Source organism: Moschus berezovskii, chromosome 19 (genome assembly GCF_049115385.1).
Source record: "Moschus berezovskii isolate FMDL1 chromosome 19, NW_MosBer_1.0, whole genome shotgun sequence".
Taxonomy (NCBI): Eukaryota; Metazoa; Chordata; class Mammalia; order Artiodactyla; family Moschidae; genus Moschus; species Moschus berezovskii.
The window spans coordinates 48,291,016-48,306,482 of NC_142478.1; the positions used below are offsets into that span (position 1 = coordinate 48,291,016).

The 15,467-nt window shown below is 53.6% G+C and overlaps 1 protein-coding gene across 3 annotated transcripts; it reads right to left on the minus strand.

Annotated features, from left to right (window-relative positions):
- Positions 1-653: 653 nt before the first annotated feature.
- PUS1 (pseudouridine synthase 1) lies at positions 654-11,657 on the minus strand. 3 transcript variants are annotated; one of them, XM_055405344.2, is made up of 6 exons: positions 11,558-11,657; positions 10,537-10,768; positions 6,843-6,980; positions 5,885-5,987; positions 2,520-3,211; positions 654-967 (listed from the first exon to the last, which is right to left on the minus strand). In XM_055405344.2, exons 2-6 carry the CDS (start codon positions 10,756-10,758, stop codon positions 920-922), a joined length of 1,203 nt encoding a protein of 400 aa, XP_055261319.2. In that variant the 5' UTR covers positions 10,759-10,768; positions 11,558-11,657; the 3' UTR covers positions 654-919. The 3 variants fall into 3 exon arrangements, with proteins under 3 accessions (XP_055261319.2, XP_055261320.2, XP_055261317.2); XM_055405345.2 differs by having other exon boundaries at positions 11,422-11,559; XM_055405342.2 differs by lacking the exon at positions 11,558-11,657 and adding an exon at positions 11,074-11,299.
- Between the last annotated feature and the right edge of the window lie 3,810 nt (positions 11,658-15,467).

A 15,467-nucleotide genomic window follows, 5' to 3' on the forward strand; every position in this document is an offset into this window, starting at 1 on the left:
AAAGCATTCCCTGCCTCCCTTGAAGCTACAGAAGACCACATGACACACTTCTAGCCAATAAGGGGATGAAGTTGCTGGCAGGAGAGCTCGCTAAGGGAAAGGTTCAACAATGTGCCCCTTCTGCCCTCGGTCTTCCCACCTGGGTCTCATGCTCCTTCCCTGAGTGTGGAACATGCCAGGGATGGATGGATCCAGGTGAAAGCTATGTGCTGCATGGGGCCAGGTGGACACACAGAAGGAACCCATGTTCTCTGGCACTGGGGACTGCTCTGCATGGCCCAACAGTCACTCTGTTCTTCTTTTTGTCTGTGCGGCTCTCCTGGCCACCAAGCCCCATCCTGCCAAGAGCGTCCCACCCACTCCAGCCTCCACCCGCTGGCTGGCCCACGCATGCGCACTGACCAACCCACGCTTCTCACAGCTCCGGCTGGAGGCAGAGCCAGGCCTGTTGCTAACACAGCGCATACCGTCTCTCTCCACGAAAGACCCACAGAAAAGACTGAGAAAAAAAGTCAAAGAAGTATCTTAAGTGGGAATTCCCTGGTGTTCGGTGCTTAGGCCTCTGCAGGGAGCCCGGATCCAATCCCTTGGTGGGGAACTAAGAATCCCACATGCCCAGCGCCACGGCTCAAAAATGAACAGAAGTGACTAAGCCAAGTTTGTATCTATTTAATAAGAAAATCGCTTCTTTAAAAAAATAAGTCTTTACATGCTCAGGTATGTGTAGTAACGTGTTGAGCTGAAAATAGATCTGCAGCAGGTTCTCCCTGTGAGGAAAACTCCAAATGACGCAGGTCTCAAGACCCTGAGGTGAAGAGGGCATGCGGGGGCTCTCCTGTCTGGCGAAGGCACGCAACCAACAGCAGGCTGGCAGGTCCTGGCATTTGTCGCGGGCCACTTCCAAGACGCTCCCGGGGCCTCAGTCACTGTCCCCAACCCCGTCGCTGCCTTCCAGGGAGCTGGGGGCCTGCAAGGAACAGCACACAGGAGACAGCCGTGAAGAACCATGCTGTTCAGGGGCAGGCACTTCCTCCCAGGGCGGAGGTCGGGCTGCCCTGACCCGCCTGAGGCAGGGCTCACCCTGACTCCGTGTCTCTCTTAACTGGTTCAAGAACCTGTCTTAAGACTGGGAAAGCCAGGGGCTGGGAACAAGAAGGGAGGTCTTCACTAGGCTCCTTCAAATGCCCAGAGGCTACCACTGCAGAACCCTGGGAACACAAAACTGGGCCAGTACAAAGCTGGACAAGTACAAGCCCCTCAGCAGTATGTACATTTGGCAAATGGCCAGAGGCCTCTATTCACAGAATCAAGCAGAGGGCAAGCCTGGCCCCAGGTCATATCTGTACATGTGCTTGACTTGGCCTCATGGTGCTTGGAAAAACTGATAACCATCAAAGGGTAGAAGCGCAACCCAAAGTACATAAATAAAGGGTAGAATATTTCACATAAAATCCCGGAATGCGTTTCTCTGGAAAAAAAAACGTAAGCTCTGACAACACTTGGGCCCACCTCCACTGGCTGAACTGACCACACCTGCCCCTTCAGGTGGAGCAAGAGCTCTCCTGTTGGCCACAGTCTCCACCAAGCCCTATTGCCTCCTGACACTGCATGCTACTTACCATCCGACCTGCACGCCTGCTTTCTTTACACCTGGCCCACCTTGCTTACTTCCCTTCCCTGGATGCACCTGAGTTTACAAGCCCAGCTGTGGAGGAAGGACAGTGTCTTTCTGGATATCTAGAACGTGGGAAGAAATCTCCCAGAGCTCCAGGTGGGAATCTCACCCTCTGACAGCCTGCTGGGCCACCACAAGAGAACATGGGCTTTGGGGACCTCCCTCACTGCAGGGTAAAGAATTGAGAACTAAAGTTCAAATGTTAACTTTTAGCTCCAGCACCTCGAATCATGGATGTTCTCTTTCTAACATAAGGCTGATAGTTACATAACGGATGAGTCACACTTGGAGCCACGGCCCTGGGAGGTACTGACAGCAAACCTGGCTCCCTTGCTGGCTGAGCAGAGCGGCCTGATTGGGAGCTGGGCCGAAATGCAGGGTCTGCATCAGCCTGCATTCCCCTGCAGATGGAGGGCAGCACCGTGGGCCTGGACAGGAACACCGCCCCGGGCGAGGAGAACGTTGCCGGGCTGCTCAGTGTCTTGGGCCCAAGCGATCCCACGTTCTGGAGTCAGACACGTGCATACTGACCAAGCACATGAGCCAGAGAAGGACGTCCTAGGGCCCTAGTGTCACCTCCATCTCACACTTGGGAAGACGGGCCACTGAGTGTGCCCCGCATCCAGGGTCACCAAGCGCAGAGCAGGTGAGCTAGCCACCAGAACCTCTGCCCTGGCCTTTGCTCCTGCTGCTGCTGTGACCCTAGAGGAGCGATGCAGCTCTTGGCACCTATGCTTGCTCATCTATAGAATGGGTGCAATCAATGACAGGTGTGGACCAGCGCCTGGCTGAGCTCCTGGGAAGGCCAGCACCAGCCCCCGTGGTCCCCAGTCCCCAGCCCCACCTTGGTGCCTAGGCCAGCGGCAGCGTGGGCAGTGGCGCTGAAGTCGTGCATAGGCAGGGTGCTCAGCCACTGGGCCATGGACCTCTCCTGGCGCTCGGTGCTAATGATCGTGGGGTAGATGTGCTGCTCCTTGAAGGCTGTGACCTCTGCCTCCTCCCGTGCCCAGTCCAGCGGCTCGTGCAGCCCATCGTGGCCGAAGCGCTGGTTGTACTTCTCGAAGTGCACCTGCTCCAAGACCAGGCCCAGCCCCGGCGCCTTGGGCACATCCACCTTTGCCTCCCCCCAGCAGCGCTCCAGCACACTCTCAGGCGCGTAGCCCTTGACGATGGCCACCACCAGCCCCACCATCTTCCTGATCTGGTGCGTCATGAAGCTCTGACCCTTGACCTTGATCACAGCGAACTCCATGCCCTCACGCACAAAGGGCTCCTCACAGAACATGTCGAGGATGTAGCGCCGAGCGCTGGGCTCGTGGGGCCCCTTCTGGGAGGTAAAGTTGTGGAAGTTGTGGGTGCCTTTGTAGCAGGCCAAGAGCCGGTTCACACGCCCCAGCGTCTCCGCGCTCAGTCGGTACGTCTCATCCTGCGCATCGTGGTCCTTGTGGGCGAAGGCAAACGTGGGCAGCATGTAGAAGTAGGTCCTGGCGTCGCACTTGTTCTTGGAGTTGAAGCCGCCTGTGACTCTCTTCAGTCCTGGGGGTAGAGGAAGCAACAAGGACAGACTCATGACACCATGACCAGCTCTGAGCGCTGGCACCTCACCTCCCGAACCCAGATGAGCCCAAGGGGCATCCGGCTCCATGTGCTGAACCCTCGGTCCACCAGACACTCTGTCTCAGAACCAAACCAACCAGTACAGCCATCTCTTAGGCATCTGTCAGAACCCAGGGTCAGCCAAGACATCCTGCTCTCGCCTCTGGGATCTCAGGGGGACCCGGCACAGTTGCCATGGAGACCAAAGCACCAGTTGATGACCCTGACTCAGAACCTGTGGGTCATAAGCCATCCTGCAGGTGAGGCCAGGGGCAGCAGTGTGATCAACAGCAAAAGAAGCTTAAAAAGCCCAGCAATAGGAAAGCCATCAGTGGCTCCTGGACATCTGCAGGATGAAATGAGAGGCAGGCCCACAGAGCAGGTGGCACATCACCCGGACCAGGGGCCTCATGGCTGAGGGCTCGCTGTACTGGCAGGAGCTCCAAAAATTTTAACTGTTAAGTGGAAAAAAAAAATCAAAATGGGGCTTCCCTGGTGGTACAGTGGATAAAAATCCATCTGCCAATGCAGGGGACATGGGTTCGATCCCTAGTCTGGAAAGATCCCACATGTTTTGAGACAATTAAGCTCATGCACCACACCGACCGAGTCTGCGCACCTAGAGCCTGTGCTCTCAATGAAAGAATCCACCGCAATGAGAAGCTTGTGCGCTGCAATTAAGAGTATAGTGCCCACTTGCCACAGCTAGAGAAAGCCCTCGCAGCAATGAAGACCCAGGGCAACGACAACAACAAAAGAAATTATAAACAAAAAAAAAAAGCAAAATGGAGAACTACAGGAAGGGGAATTCTTTTTGTGATAGGAATACGTACATAGAGATTATGTCTATATTTGTACAGAAAATTTCTACAAGGATGCCGAGAACTATTGGTGGGATGGTTTTTGGGAGCTGGGGACCAGGAAGTCCCCCGTGGCCTGGATGCTCCCTGCTGCATGGCTGTCCTCACGCTGAAGGCACAACCAAGTTGCAAGGAGTCAGCCTCACAAGGAGCCTGACTTAAAGGCTAACTTTGGCTTCATACTTTAAGGGGTGATTTGATGCACCCCCCCACCCCCGCGACAGCCCTCCACAGCAGCCAGTGCCTCCAGGCTGCCCCTGCCCTTCCACCCACCACTGTCAGTTCAAGGCTGCACCTTCCCTGTGCTCTCCACCATCTGTTTCTGCTGTTATGTTTGATTTGGGGTAATCTTATTTCTGTTTCTTGTCTTGCTTTAAGAATTCATCTTGGTCGACACTGAGCATCATAAATATGCTTTAGCACGTAATTTCCATTGTATGGAACATAATCTCCAAAAGGCTGGGGGAGGCTGGCAGTCAACGGTACAGCTGGGTTGTTAATGGTCGTGTTGTGTCATGTTGTAGAAGCAGTGTAAACAGCTGCGATTGGGCATAGGGTTTGGTGTTGTTTTAGCAAAACTGGGGAATAACCCATGGCGAACATTAGAATATTCCCTGGGGAAATGACTGTTAAGAAGCATCAAACGGGACTTTAAGAGGACTGGCTCTAGGAGGAGATTTTCAAGAGGGATTACCCTACCAGGGAGAGAAAGACCACAGTGTAATAAAAACAAAACTATATTATACTAAAAGTAAATTCAGGTTTCCCTGGAGACTCGACTGAGCGACTGAACTGAACTGGAGACTCAACGGTAAAGAACCCACCTGCCAATGCAGGAGACGCAGGTTTGATCCCTGGATCAGGAAGATCCCCTGGAGAAGGAAATGGTAACCCACTCTAGTATTCTTACCTAGGAAATACCATCGACAGATGAGCCTAGCGGGCTATAGTCCATGTGGTTGCAAGAGTCAAGACACGACTTTTGTGGCCCTCTGGCCCTCTGCAGAAAAAGTTTGCCAACTCTTGCTTTAAATTTAAACCCCAAAGCAATCACTTTAAAAATAAAAAAACTATAGTGAGTCATAGCGTTAACTAACCAAACCGCTCCTTTCTCCAGGGGATATTCCCAGTCCAGGTATCAAAGTCAGGTCTCCCACGTTGCAGGCAGATTCTTTACCAGCTGAGCCACCAGGGAAGCCCAAAGTGATAATTAAAAGCAATTATAAGAAACATCAATTAATCCAAAAGGAGGGAGAAACAGAGGAGGGGAACAAAGTAACAGATGGGACAGAGAGAAATAGGAGGCAAGAAGATCTTTGCCCAGACATCCCAGCACACATTGTAATAATCATTAACACGCCAACTAAAAGGCAGAGTCAGAATGGATTAAAGAAAAGAAAAGGACCTAGAAATCCCATTATCAGGCCTATTACAAAAGGGAATAATTGCCCCTGTTTTAATTTGATCAAATCCAGATTTTCATACCCAAGCATTTGGTTAAAACAAGGCACATGTAGTGCCAAACTGCTGCACCGATGGCCTGAGTCTGTCTGTCTGGCTGTGTCCCTTCCTGAAGGAGACACGAGTCCTGAATCCTTTTCTATAACTGACGTACAGCCACTGCAACCAACTGCTAAGGATCTGCTCTGTTGTCTTATCTCCACAATAGAGAAACTCAGCGAGAGAAGGAACTGCATGTCCCTGTTGGGACCGACCACCACCTGGTGCGCAGCCCCGGTGACACATGGCTTACCCAGAATCCGAATGTGAGACGGAAGGTGGCTGTTGATCTTTTCTAAAATGTCATCAATCAGCCACACCTTCAGGGACACGACCTGGCCGGCCGCGGACACGCCCTGCAAAGGAAGCAGACGTGGGAGGGCCAGCTGGGCCTTGCACTTGGAGCACGACGCTCGGCACGCTGGTCTCTTCAGCAGAAGGACCACGCACACGCTGCGTCTTTCCACGGAGGAATTCTGCTTCTAGAAATGCATCTGAAGGGAATAATCAGAGACGAGAACAGTGCTCTGTATACCAAAGGAGTGAATGCTGTGCCACTCATAAAACATGACAAGTGAACTTCGAAGCTCAACAAAACATAAAGCTAGGGGAAAATCTATGATATCCTGCAGATAGGAGATAAAGTCCCACCTTGGATGTGACTCTCCAGGACTTAGGAAAAAGAGAAAATGCAAGTTAGATGACAGAACTCCAGGTCAGAGCAAGGAAGAGGTCACTATCTGAGTTGCAACAGCAATAATCCTTCGGGGATGGGGCGCTGGTTACATAACTGATCGAGTTCTGTGCTCAGGATGAATGCAGTAACATTTGTATATTACACCTCTGCGGCCACACTGTCCTGCTTATATCATGAGCCTGAGATGGCTGGATCTAAGGCAGATGTTGTCACTGCGCCACCCGCAGGAGCAGCCAAAGAGAAAGCACAGGCAGAGAGGACATCAGGCCCTGTGGCCCCAAGCACCTAGGTCCAGCCACACCTGGGCCAGAAATGCCCCGGCTTCTAGGTCGCACGAGGCAACAAATTTCTTTCCACTTAAACTAGCTTGATCTGTGCATCTGTCATTTGTGACCAAGAGAATCTTGAGAGATAGAGACACTAAGAGGGAAAGTGGGACAAACACAAACACAAACCACAGACAGGCGGCTTCGGTGCTGCTCGCACCTGCCGGGGACGTGGGGACAGCACCTACCTTGTCCGTCCGGGCGCAGCGCTGGAAAGACATCTTCCGCATGTCTTCCCCGTGATTCTCAGGAATACAGCCCGAGCGGACCAGGGCCGACACCAGGTCATCTTCGATGGTCTTGAATTTCGAGGACCCAACATTCCTCTGAGGAAAAGAGAAGAAAAATTGTTTTACACTCAGTCACGGCCCACAGTAAGGAGCCCTGGGCCGGGGTTGGTCCAGGGAGGGACATGCGTGGTGTGCCCGCACCTGGCAAGTGGGGACCACACCTGTGGGCATGGAGAGACCCTGCAGCTCGTCCCCCAACCTATGAGAAGCAGGAAAGCCACCTGTGGGTCCCCACAGTCCTAGAAATTTCCAACCCTAGGAAGCCAACATTGGCCTCACCTGAGACAACATTTTCCCCTACCTAGTCAGATATTAACGGAGAAGGCAATGGCAAGCCACTCCAGTACTCTTGCCTAGAAAATCCCATGGATGGAGGAGCCTGGTAGGCTGCAGTCCATGGGATCACTAAGGGTCGGACACGACTGAGCGACTTCACTTTCACTTTTCACTTTCACACACTGGAGAAGGAAATGGCAACCCACTCCAGTGTTCTTGCCTGGAGAATCCCAGGGACGGGGGAGCCTGGTGGGCTGCCATCTATGGGGTCACAAAGAGTCGGACACGACTGAGTGACTTAGCAGCAGCAGCAGCAGTCAGATATTAAAAGACTCTTCTTGCTCCTTGGAAGAAAAGCTATGATAAACCTAGACAGTGTATTAAAAAGCAGAGGTATCTCTTTGCCAACAAAGGTCCATCTAGTCAAAGCTATGGCTTTTCAAATAGTCATATATGGATATGAGAGTTGGACCATAAAGAAGGCTAAGCTCCAAAGAACTGATGCTTTCGAACTGTGATGCTGGAGAAGACTTTTTTTTTAACTTTATAATTTCCTGATGGGTTTGCTACTGCTGCTGCTAAGTCACTTCAGTCGTGTCCGACTCTGTGTGACCCCATAGACGGAAGCCCACCAGGCTCCCCCGTCCCTGGGATTCTCCAGGCAAGAACACTGGAGTGGGTTGCCATTTCCTTCTCCAATGTGTGAAAGTGGAACGTGAAAAGTGAAAGTGAAGTCGCTCAGTCGTGTCCGACCCTTAGCGACCCCACGGACTGCAGCCTACCAGGCTCCTCCATCCATGGGATTTTCTAGGCAATAGTACTGGAGTGGCTTGCCATTGCCTTCTCCACCTGATGGGTTTAGTTTGTGAATAAAAAAGAAGAAAAAAGGAACAAAGTGTTCACAGGAATTATCAAGGCAAAGTCAACTCTAACACAGTTTCTCTGTAACGTCATGAGCGTGTCAACGACACCACCAGGCCAGTGCGCAGTTGATGGCATTCGTGTGCTGGCTCAGACACCACCCCTGCAGCTGCTACTGTCGCCAGAAGTCCTCAGGTTGCATGGGTCAGTGGCTGGGGCCCCAGCTCCTCACCAGCCGCAGCTCTCCCTTCTGGAGGTGAGCGGGCGGGGGGCAGGGGGTGCGTGGCAAGTGGTAGGACCCCAGGAGACCCCAGTCTGCACTCCACACACCCGCTGGGCTTGTGGGTCCAGGGCATGTGCAACACTGCTGTGGTATGGAGGGGGCAACCCCACCAGGGCTGGGTGGAGAAGACTCGAGAATCCCTTGGACAGCAAGAAGATCAAACCAGTCAACCTAAAAGTCCTGAATATATTCTTTGAAAACTGAAGCTCCAACACTTTGGCCACCTGATGTGAAGAGCCGGCTAACTGGAAAAGACCCTGATGCTGGGAAAGACTGAGGGCAGGAGGAGAAGGGAGTGACAGAGGAAGAGATGGTTGGATGGCATCCCCGACTCAGTGGACATGAGCAAACTCCAGGAGATAGTGAAGGACAGGGGAGCCTGGCATGCTGCAGTCCAAGGGGTCACAAAGAGACAGACACAACTGAATAACAAGTCAGATACGAGAGCAGCACCCTCCTGCTGAAGACCCATCTGTCTGCAGCACGTGGCCAAAGAGGGACTCCTCTCCCTCATCATCCTAGGGAATCCCCTCCCCCAGCACCCCAGGGTCCCCTCTCCCCTTAGGTCCTGAGCATGCCCTCCTGCATCACTACAGGGAGGCAGGCCCCCCTGCTAAAGAAGGAAGCCACCCCAGGGTACTACCAGCATCTAGTGGGTGCGGATGGGAATGTGCTGTTGGTGAGGGATGAGGTGTAACCCCTGTCCAATCCTGCAGGATCCCATGACATTGGTGAGATCACCACCCTGACATTCTCAAAGAAAACCTTTGACAAGGAAGGGACACAGTCCCACAAGCACTTCGCCAAGGCTCATCACAGCGGGAAGGTTCTTCCCAAACTTCACCTTACGGTTTCCACAGCACCGTAAGCCAATCGCTCAGCAAGAAGCTGTAAATGCTCCTCCAGCGATTGGCATGGATATTAGGAAACAGGGATAATAACGCTTCCACACATCCTGATGTGTCCTGTCACCACGTGAGCTACCGTCACTCTCCACCCTGCATTCGTTCCCCTAATGAGGAAACTGAGGCAAACTGAATATGATGAGACGTGGGCAAAATTCTTAAGTCAGCGATAAGGCAACAACACATGTGATAAAAGTCACCCTCAAAAAAGCATTTAAATAACCACAAAGAGCAGCGGAGGTGGTTAGCCTGCTCCACGAAGTGGGACCGAAGCACTGTTTTCATTCACTGTCACAATCTACCAGTGGTCATCAAATTGGGTTCATGGGTGCAACCTTATACTTTAAAGAAAAAAATGAAATAGGAAATGAAGTAGCTCATTACTACTGTTATTCACAGTAAAGGCTACCACAGTCCTTGGTAAGGTTGGGTCATCAAATTGGGTTCATGGGTGCAACCTTATACTTTAAAGAAAAAAATGAAATAGGAAATGAAGTAGCTCATTACTACTGTTATTCACAGTAAAGGCTACCACAGTCCTTGGTAAGGTTGGGCATTTAAGTTTTCTTAAACTTCTGCTTCAGTTAGATACTTTATACACAGCAGTGAATTACTCCCTGGGAGTCAAGGTTAAAGAAGTTTACAGCACAAGAAACCAAAGTGTAAGAGCCACAGAGCTGACCACAAGGAACAAGAAGAAAACCCACGTGCATCTGTCGGGGCACCCAGACCCTTCTGCCTTTCAGGAAAGGATTGCATGGTGGGGCTGGGCAGGGAATTCTCATGTGCCCATGTACCTGCAAACTGTCACCTTCACGACTCTGACAAAGAGAAACAGCAGCCTCTTCTGAGCATCCCTGGCGCTGTCCCAATCCTAGCGAGCAGCATCAGTCAGCCTAATAATGACTCTTCATGCCAGTACTGTGATCTTAAAGAGGAGGAAGCGAGGCACGGAGAGCTCCAGTCACTTGCGCGAGGCCACAATGCTTGGTCATCAGCAAGCCTAGGACCTTAATCACCTTAGGAGGCTCGTGAACACCCCCAACAAGCATCCAAGCAATGTATAGATGACACAAGTCTCAAAGCTGCTTCCATTTGAATCTTACTTGATGCGAACCACCCGACAGAATAGGTGAAGAATGAGACCTTGCTTTCTGCCATTTGCTGAGATGGCTCACAGGGCAGCTGTCACTCTGAGGTCCCTGCCCCCAAGCACATGGTGGCCTCGAGAGGTCAGAGCTGTCCAGGCCCCTCCAGGTGCCCTCACCTGCATTCCGTGGTAGCCCTTCCCAGAATAAGCCATGAGCAGCACGATCTTCCGCTTGGGCAGCTTCCTCTGCTGCTCCCCATCCTCACTGCTCTTGAGCTTCTTCGCCTGCTGCTCTGTTTCCTCCCAGATCCTGGTGGGACCTTGCCAGCCACTCCGGGCCTTCTTGTCCTGCTCCTGTTTGGTTACCACGGGCATGGAGGCCTCCCCGTTCCCAGCCATCGGGTGCAAACTGAAAAGACACGGTGGGGGGTGGGCTGCGGGGCGGTGAGCAACACAGAAGGAAGCACATTGGGAGTGACGGTGGCAGCATGGGCCGGTGAACACCCTGGGCTGACCACCGCGGCGTCCAAACCCCAGCTGGGCGCTAACTGTAGATCTTTCCCAACCACTAACTTGGCCTCCTTTCACTGTCCGAGAAACGGAGCTGGGAAAGCACTTAACGCGATGAGGGCTTGGCGCTCGCCGGGCATGCAGTCGGGCTCAATGGGGGTCAGCGTGCTACCCCAGGGTCACAGACAAGTGCACCGTCATTACCAGAGGAGGCGCGGTCCCAGGTGCGGGGTCCACGGTCCGCAGGCTCTCCTCAGGGCCCAGGCCGCCGCCCGCAGGCCGGGGAGCCCCATGCAGTGCCGGCAGTGGCGGGGGCGAGGGGGCACGCGCCCGACCCCTGCCTGATCTCCCCCGGGACGCACCCTCCCAGGCCCTTTAGATCCCTGACCTCCCCGGGGCCCCTACACACCAGCCCGCCCCTCCCGAACTTCCCGCGCCCCGCCCCGGCCACGCTCCAGCCCCGCCCCTTCTGAACTCTAACCTTCCTGGGACCCCCTCCCGCTCCAACCCCGCCCGCGGATAACCTCAGACGTCCCTGACCCCCAGGCTGACCTCTGACCTCCCTAGTCCCTCCTGCTCCCCTCTTCGTTCTCTCGCCCCACCCAGCCGGCTCTCCCTCGGAAGTCGGGAAGACCCCGGCCACCCACGCCGGGACCAGTGGGATGCGCCCTGACCCGGCCCCACTCACGGAGCCGCGGACTGAGCCCGGACCTGACCACGTGGGCGAAGGCGGAAGTAGGGAGCACTGCCGGACGGCGGCCGGGCGTGGACAAAAGTCCTTCTGGGCGAGGCGGGACAAGGCGGCTTGGGGCGGACCTTGGTGTCGGGGGCGGGACTGGGCGGGACTTGGGCTGTGTTGGGCGCGGCTTAGGGGCGGGGACTGGTGTCGGGAGCCGGGTTCCCGGCCGCCGCCGCGGCCGCCGACTCCCGGCCGGTTTGTGGCACAGTGAATGCACCATTTTAGAGCGAACGAATCATCCTCGCAGCTAACGCTCCCAGCCGCTGCTCCGTGTTACATGTGTCAGTTCATTCAGTCCTTTCGCCCACCCTAGGGAGCAAGCACCATAGGATCTCCTCGTTACTGAAGAGCAACCCGAGGGACAAAGAGGCTGAGCCTCGCGCTTGAAGTTTCACAGCAGCAAGCCCTGGCATCTGGAATGACAGCCTGTCTTTCAACAGCGTGCAGACCAGCGCCTTCCCACAAACCTGTCCTAAGAAAGCACTTGCCATGTGCCACGTGCTGTTCTAGTGGCTCGAACGCATGTTAGCTTATTCAGTCCTCATGAAACGTTGAGGAAGGTTTTCTTGTCCCCATTTTACACTGAGAGGCCCCGAAATGCCAGGGAGAGAGTGAGTCATGCTGAGGCTCCAGGGAGTGATGACCTCCTGGGAACTGGTGGAAGACAGTTGGGAAACGCATCCACGCGTGGGGTTTGGAAGACTATGGGTGGGTGGAATGAGCAACAGAATCCATAGAAGGTGGAAGGAAGTGAGGGCATGAGACTCAGATCTCCCTGAGTGGGTCACTTGGTCAGCAGCTGTTTACTGAGCACCTGCTAGGTTCCCGGTGCCTCCAGAGGCTGGGAATAGATGAGGAGCAGAGCCCCTGTCCACAGGAAGCTTCCATTCCTGGGGGGACAGGTCATAACAAACCAACAGTCAGAGAGTGTGTGATCAAGTAGTAAATGCCGAGTGGAAAATGACTCAGAAGTGCTGACACGTGCTACAGTCGGGGGTACCTGAGAACACGTTCAGTGGGAGAAGCCACTCCGGGCCTTCTTATCCTGCTCCTGCTTGGTCCCCATGGGCATGGGGGCCTCCACATGCAAAAGGCCACATCGTGTGTGGCTCCACATGTGGTGGATCCTTTAACAATGCAGGGTTGAGTATGCAGCTCCACTTATATGGGGTTTGTGTCACTAAATCCGAACTGCAGTATGACTCAGTCTGCCAGTGGTTGAATCCATGGATGTGTAACCATGGATACAGAGAGCCAACTGTCCAGTTATATGTGGATTTTCAAACTGCTTGAGGGGTCTGTGACCCTAACCACTGCGTTGTTCATGGGTCAATTCTATATGAAATGTCCAGAACAAGCAAATCCACAAAGAAAGTAGATCCGTGACTGCTGACAAGGATTCTTTTGTGGATCAAACTCTACTCAGCCTCCTCCTCTGCACACAAGTCAGACCTGGTTGGACAAGCGCTCAGGCAGATGGGAGGGGGCAGCTGACCTGTGTTAAACAATGCCCCCCCCCCACAATGGCCCCAGGACAGCCCATCCTTCTGGGGGAAGGGAAGAAAGAGCGGCACCAGGGTTCCAGGCATGAGTAAAGGTCAAGGTCACGTGTGGTCTTAGGAACTCAAGTGGCTGAGCGACCTTGAGAAGCAGCAGGGAACCTTCACACAGAGCCCGCCCCCCCCCCGACCCTCACCCCTTAACATAGACAGAGACCCATTCCCGCTCTCAGCCTCTGGAGCTCTGGAGGCATGGGTCCCGCTCCGGCACTTGCAGATGGACACGGGGGCCCAGGCTGAGCTGCTCGTGTGAGCGCATGACCCGGGCAACTGTGATGGCTGAAACGGCAGAGGAACTAGAACTGCTGAGGAGAGCGGTTGAAACTCAATAATGGGGATTTGGGGTCGTGTCCTGGAGATCAGTCAGCCTCTCCCTACCTGAGTGAACCAAGCAGCCCACTGTGCTGGAACAGAACCCCTGGGCGGGGTGAGGGCAGTCTCAGGGGCAGGTCCAGGACCCCGAGTTGTGCCTGGGGGCGGGGGGCCTGAGTCAACAGGCGGGGACCATAGAAGCCTGGGGCCCTACTCTCAGGTCCTGCATCAGGTGAGACAGAATGAAGGGAAAAGGCCACAGAGGCGGCTTCCTGCAAACCGGCCGTGGCAGTGCCAAGCATGCTGCTCTCTCATCCAGATGCCAACAGCTCTGATCTCGCCATCTCTGACCTATGGAGTGCACATTGAAGCCTGTGAGGTTGGGATAGGTGCCCAGGGGGCAGTTTGAAGTGGGACAGGCCCCTGAGTTGGGCCTCCTGGCTGAGGGTCCCTGTGAGCATGCCAGGAACGTGCAATGCAAGGTCTCCAGAAAGCAGAGGGCCAGTCCCTCCTGTGTGCTTGCTGCACCCCCAGGCCCAGCCAGTTCTCCTGGGCCCTCCTTACCATCAGGCTCCTGCACAGGGATATTTATAGCAGCTTCACCCATAAATACTGACACTGAGAAGCCAGAGGGCATTCTTCAGTAGGTGAACAGATAAATAAACTTGGTACCTCCAGACGGGAGTATCATTCAGCCCTGAAAAGAAATGAGCCATCAAGCCATGAAAAGACACGAAAATACCACTCTGAATAAACTACACTGTACGATTCCAGCATTCTGGAAGAGGCCAAATTATGGAGACAGTAAAGGGAGGCATTGACGTCGGGGGAATGAACACAGGGCAGAGGATTTTTCAGGGCAGTGAGATGACACTGAGATGGTGCATCACCGTACACGTGTCCAAACCCACAGGATGTGCACCAAGAGCAAATCACAACATAAACCGTGGACTCGGGGTGATGATGTGTTGATGTCGGTTCAACAGTGGTAACAGCTGAATCCCACCGATGCAAGTTATTAACGGGGTTGTGAAGGGGGAGAGGGAGTAGTCTGTGCTAGTTCTCTGTACTTCCTGCACGTTTCTGTGAACCTAAAACTGTAAGAAATGAAGTCTATTGACGTGACAACAAAATGCCAAGGCTGTCTTAATCCTCTTTTGGCGTTTCTAACATACGGGGGAGCCCCACAGAACAGAAGGGGATGCGTCTCCGCCAGCACAACCCTTCCTGTCTACAGAGAAAGGAGCACGCACTCCAGGAAGCCAGACTGGAGCAGCCCTGCTGGGACCCGGCCTTTTGGAGCCCCACCTTCCTACTTCCTCTTAATGCTACCTTTCCAGGAACTTTGGTCTCACATTGTGGTTAGCCTCTTTGGTAACTTAATGAGTTATTTTTAACCTATTGAAACAATATGTAGTCTAAAAAATGCAAACCTTACCACCCAACAATAGAGAAACCATCCAATTCAAGGATGGGTACGGAACTTAGATCTAGAAATTGCTGACAAACCCGCGAGAAGACACTTGGGGTCACTAACCATCAGGGTTGTACAAATCAAAACCACAGCCTCTCACACCCGCACCGACGTGGAGCAGGGGACCCTCCTGCACTGAGCGTGGGGATGGAAATGCTGTGGCTGCTGTTATGGTCTGGCAGCCGGTGAACCCCCAGAAGACTGAGCTCCTCAGCTTTGACTTGAGCCTGATCCCCAATCTCCAGGTGACGCTGAAGAACATGGGGACGAGGGGACCAAGAAAGAGGTGACAGAACAAGACAGTGACAAAACATCACTAACAGCAGCTCAATAAATCCAGACGTTTATTTCCTTAAATTGATATTACACAATTTAACATAAAGGTGTGTGTGGGGGAGTAGGGGTCACACAAAACGCCTTTTAAGGTAGATCAAGAGGAGAGCTGTGTCATGGAGAACAGGACGGGCTGGCAGCACGCACCCTGTGCCCTGGGAGGCTGGCAGCGAACAAAGCT

What these genes read in the sequence shown, in the direction of transcription:
- PUS1 (XM_055405342.2), bottom strand. Translation starts at nt 11,162, where the DNA reads ATGGGGCTCCCCGGCCTGCGGGCGGCGGCCTGGGCCCTGAGGAGAGCC. An exon ending in CTGGGACCGCGCCTCCTCTG is followed by an intron (nt 10,769 to 11,073) that starts GTAATGACGGTG and finishes GTGTCTTTTCAG; the next exon opens with TTTGCACCCGATGGCTGGGA. An exon ending in AGGGCTACCACGGAATGCAG is followed by an intron (nt 6,981 to 10,536) that starts GTGAGGGCACCT and finishes TCTTTTCCTCAG; the next exon opens with AGGAATGTTGGGTCCTCGAA.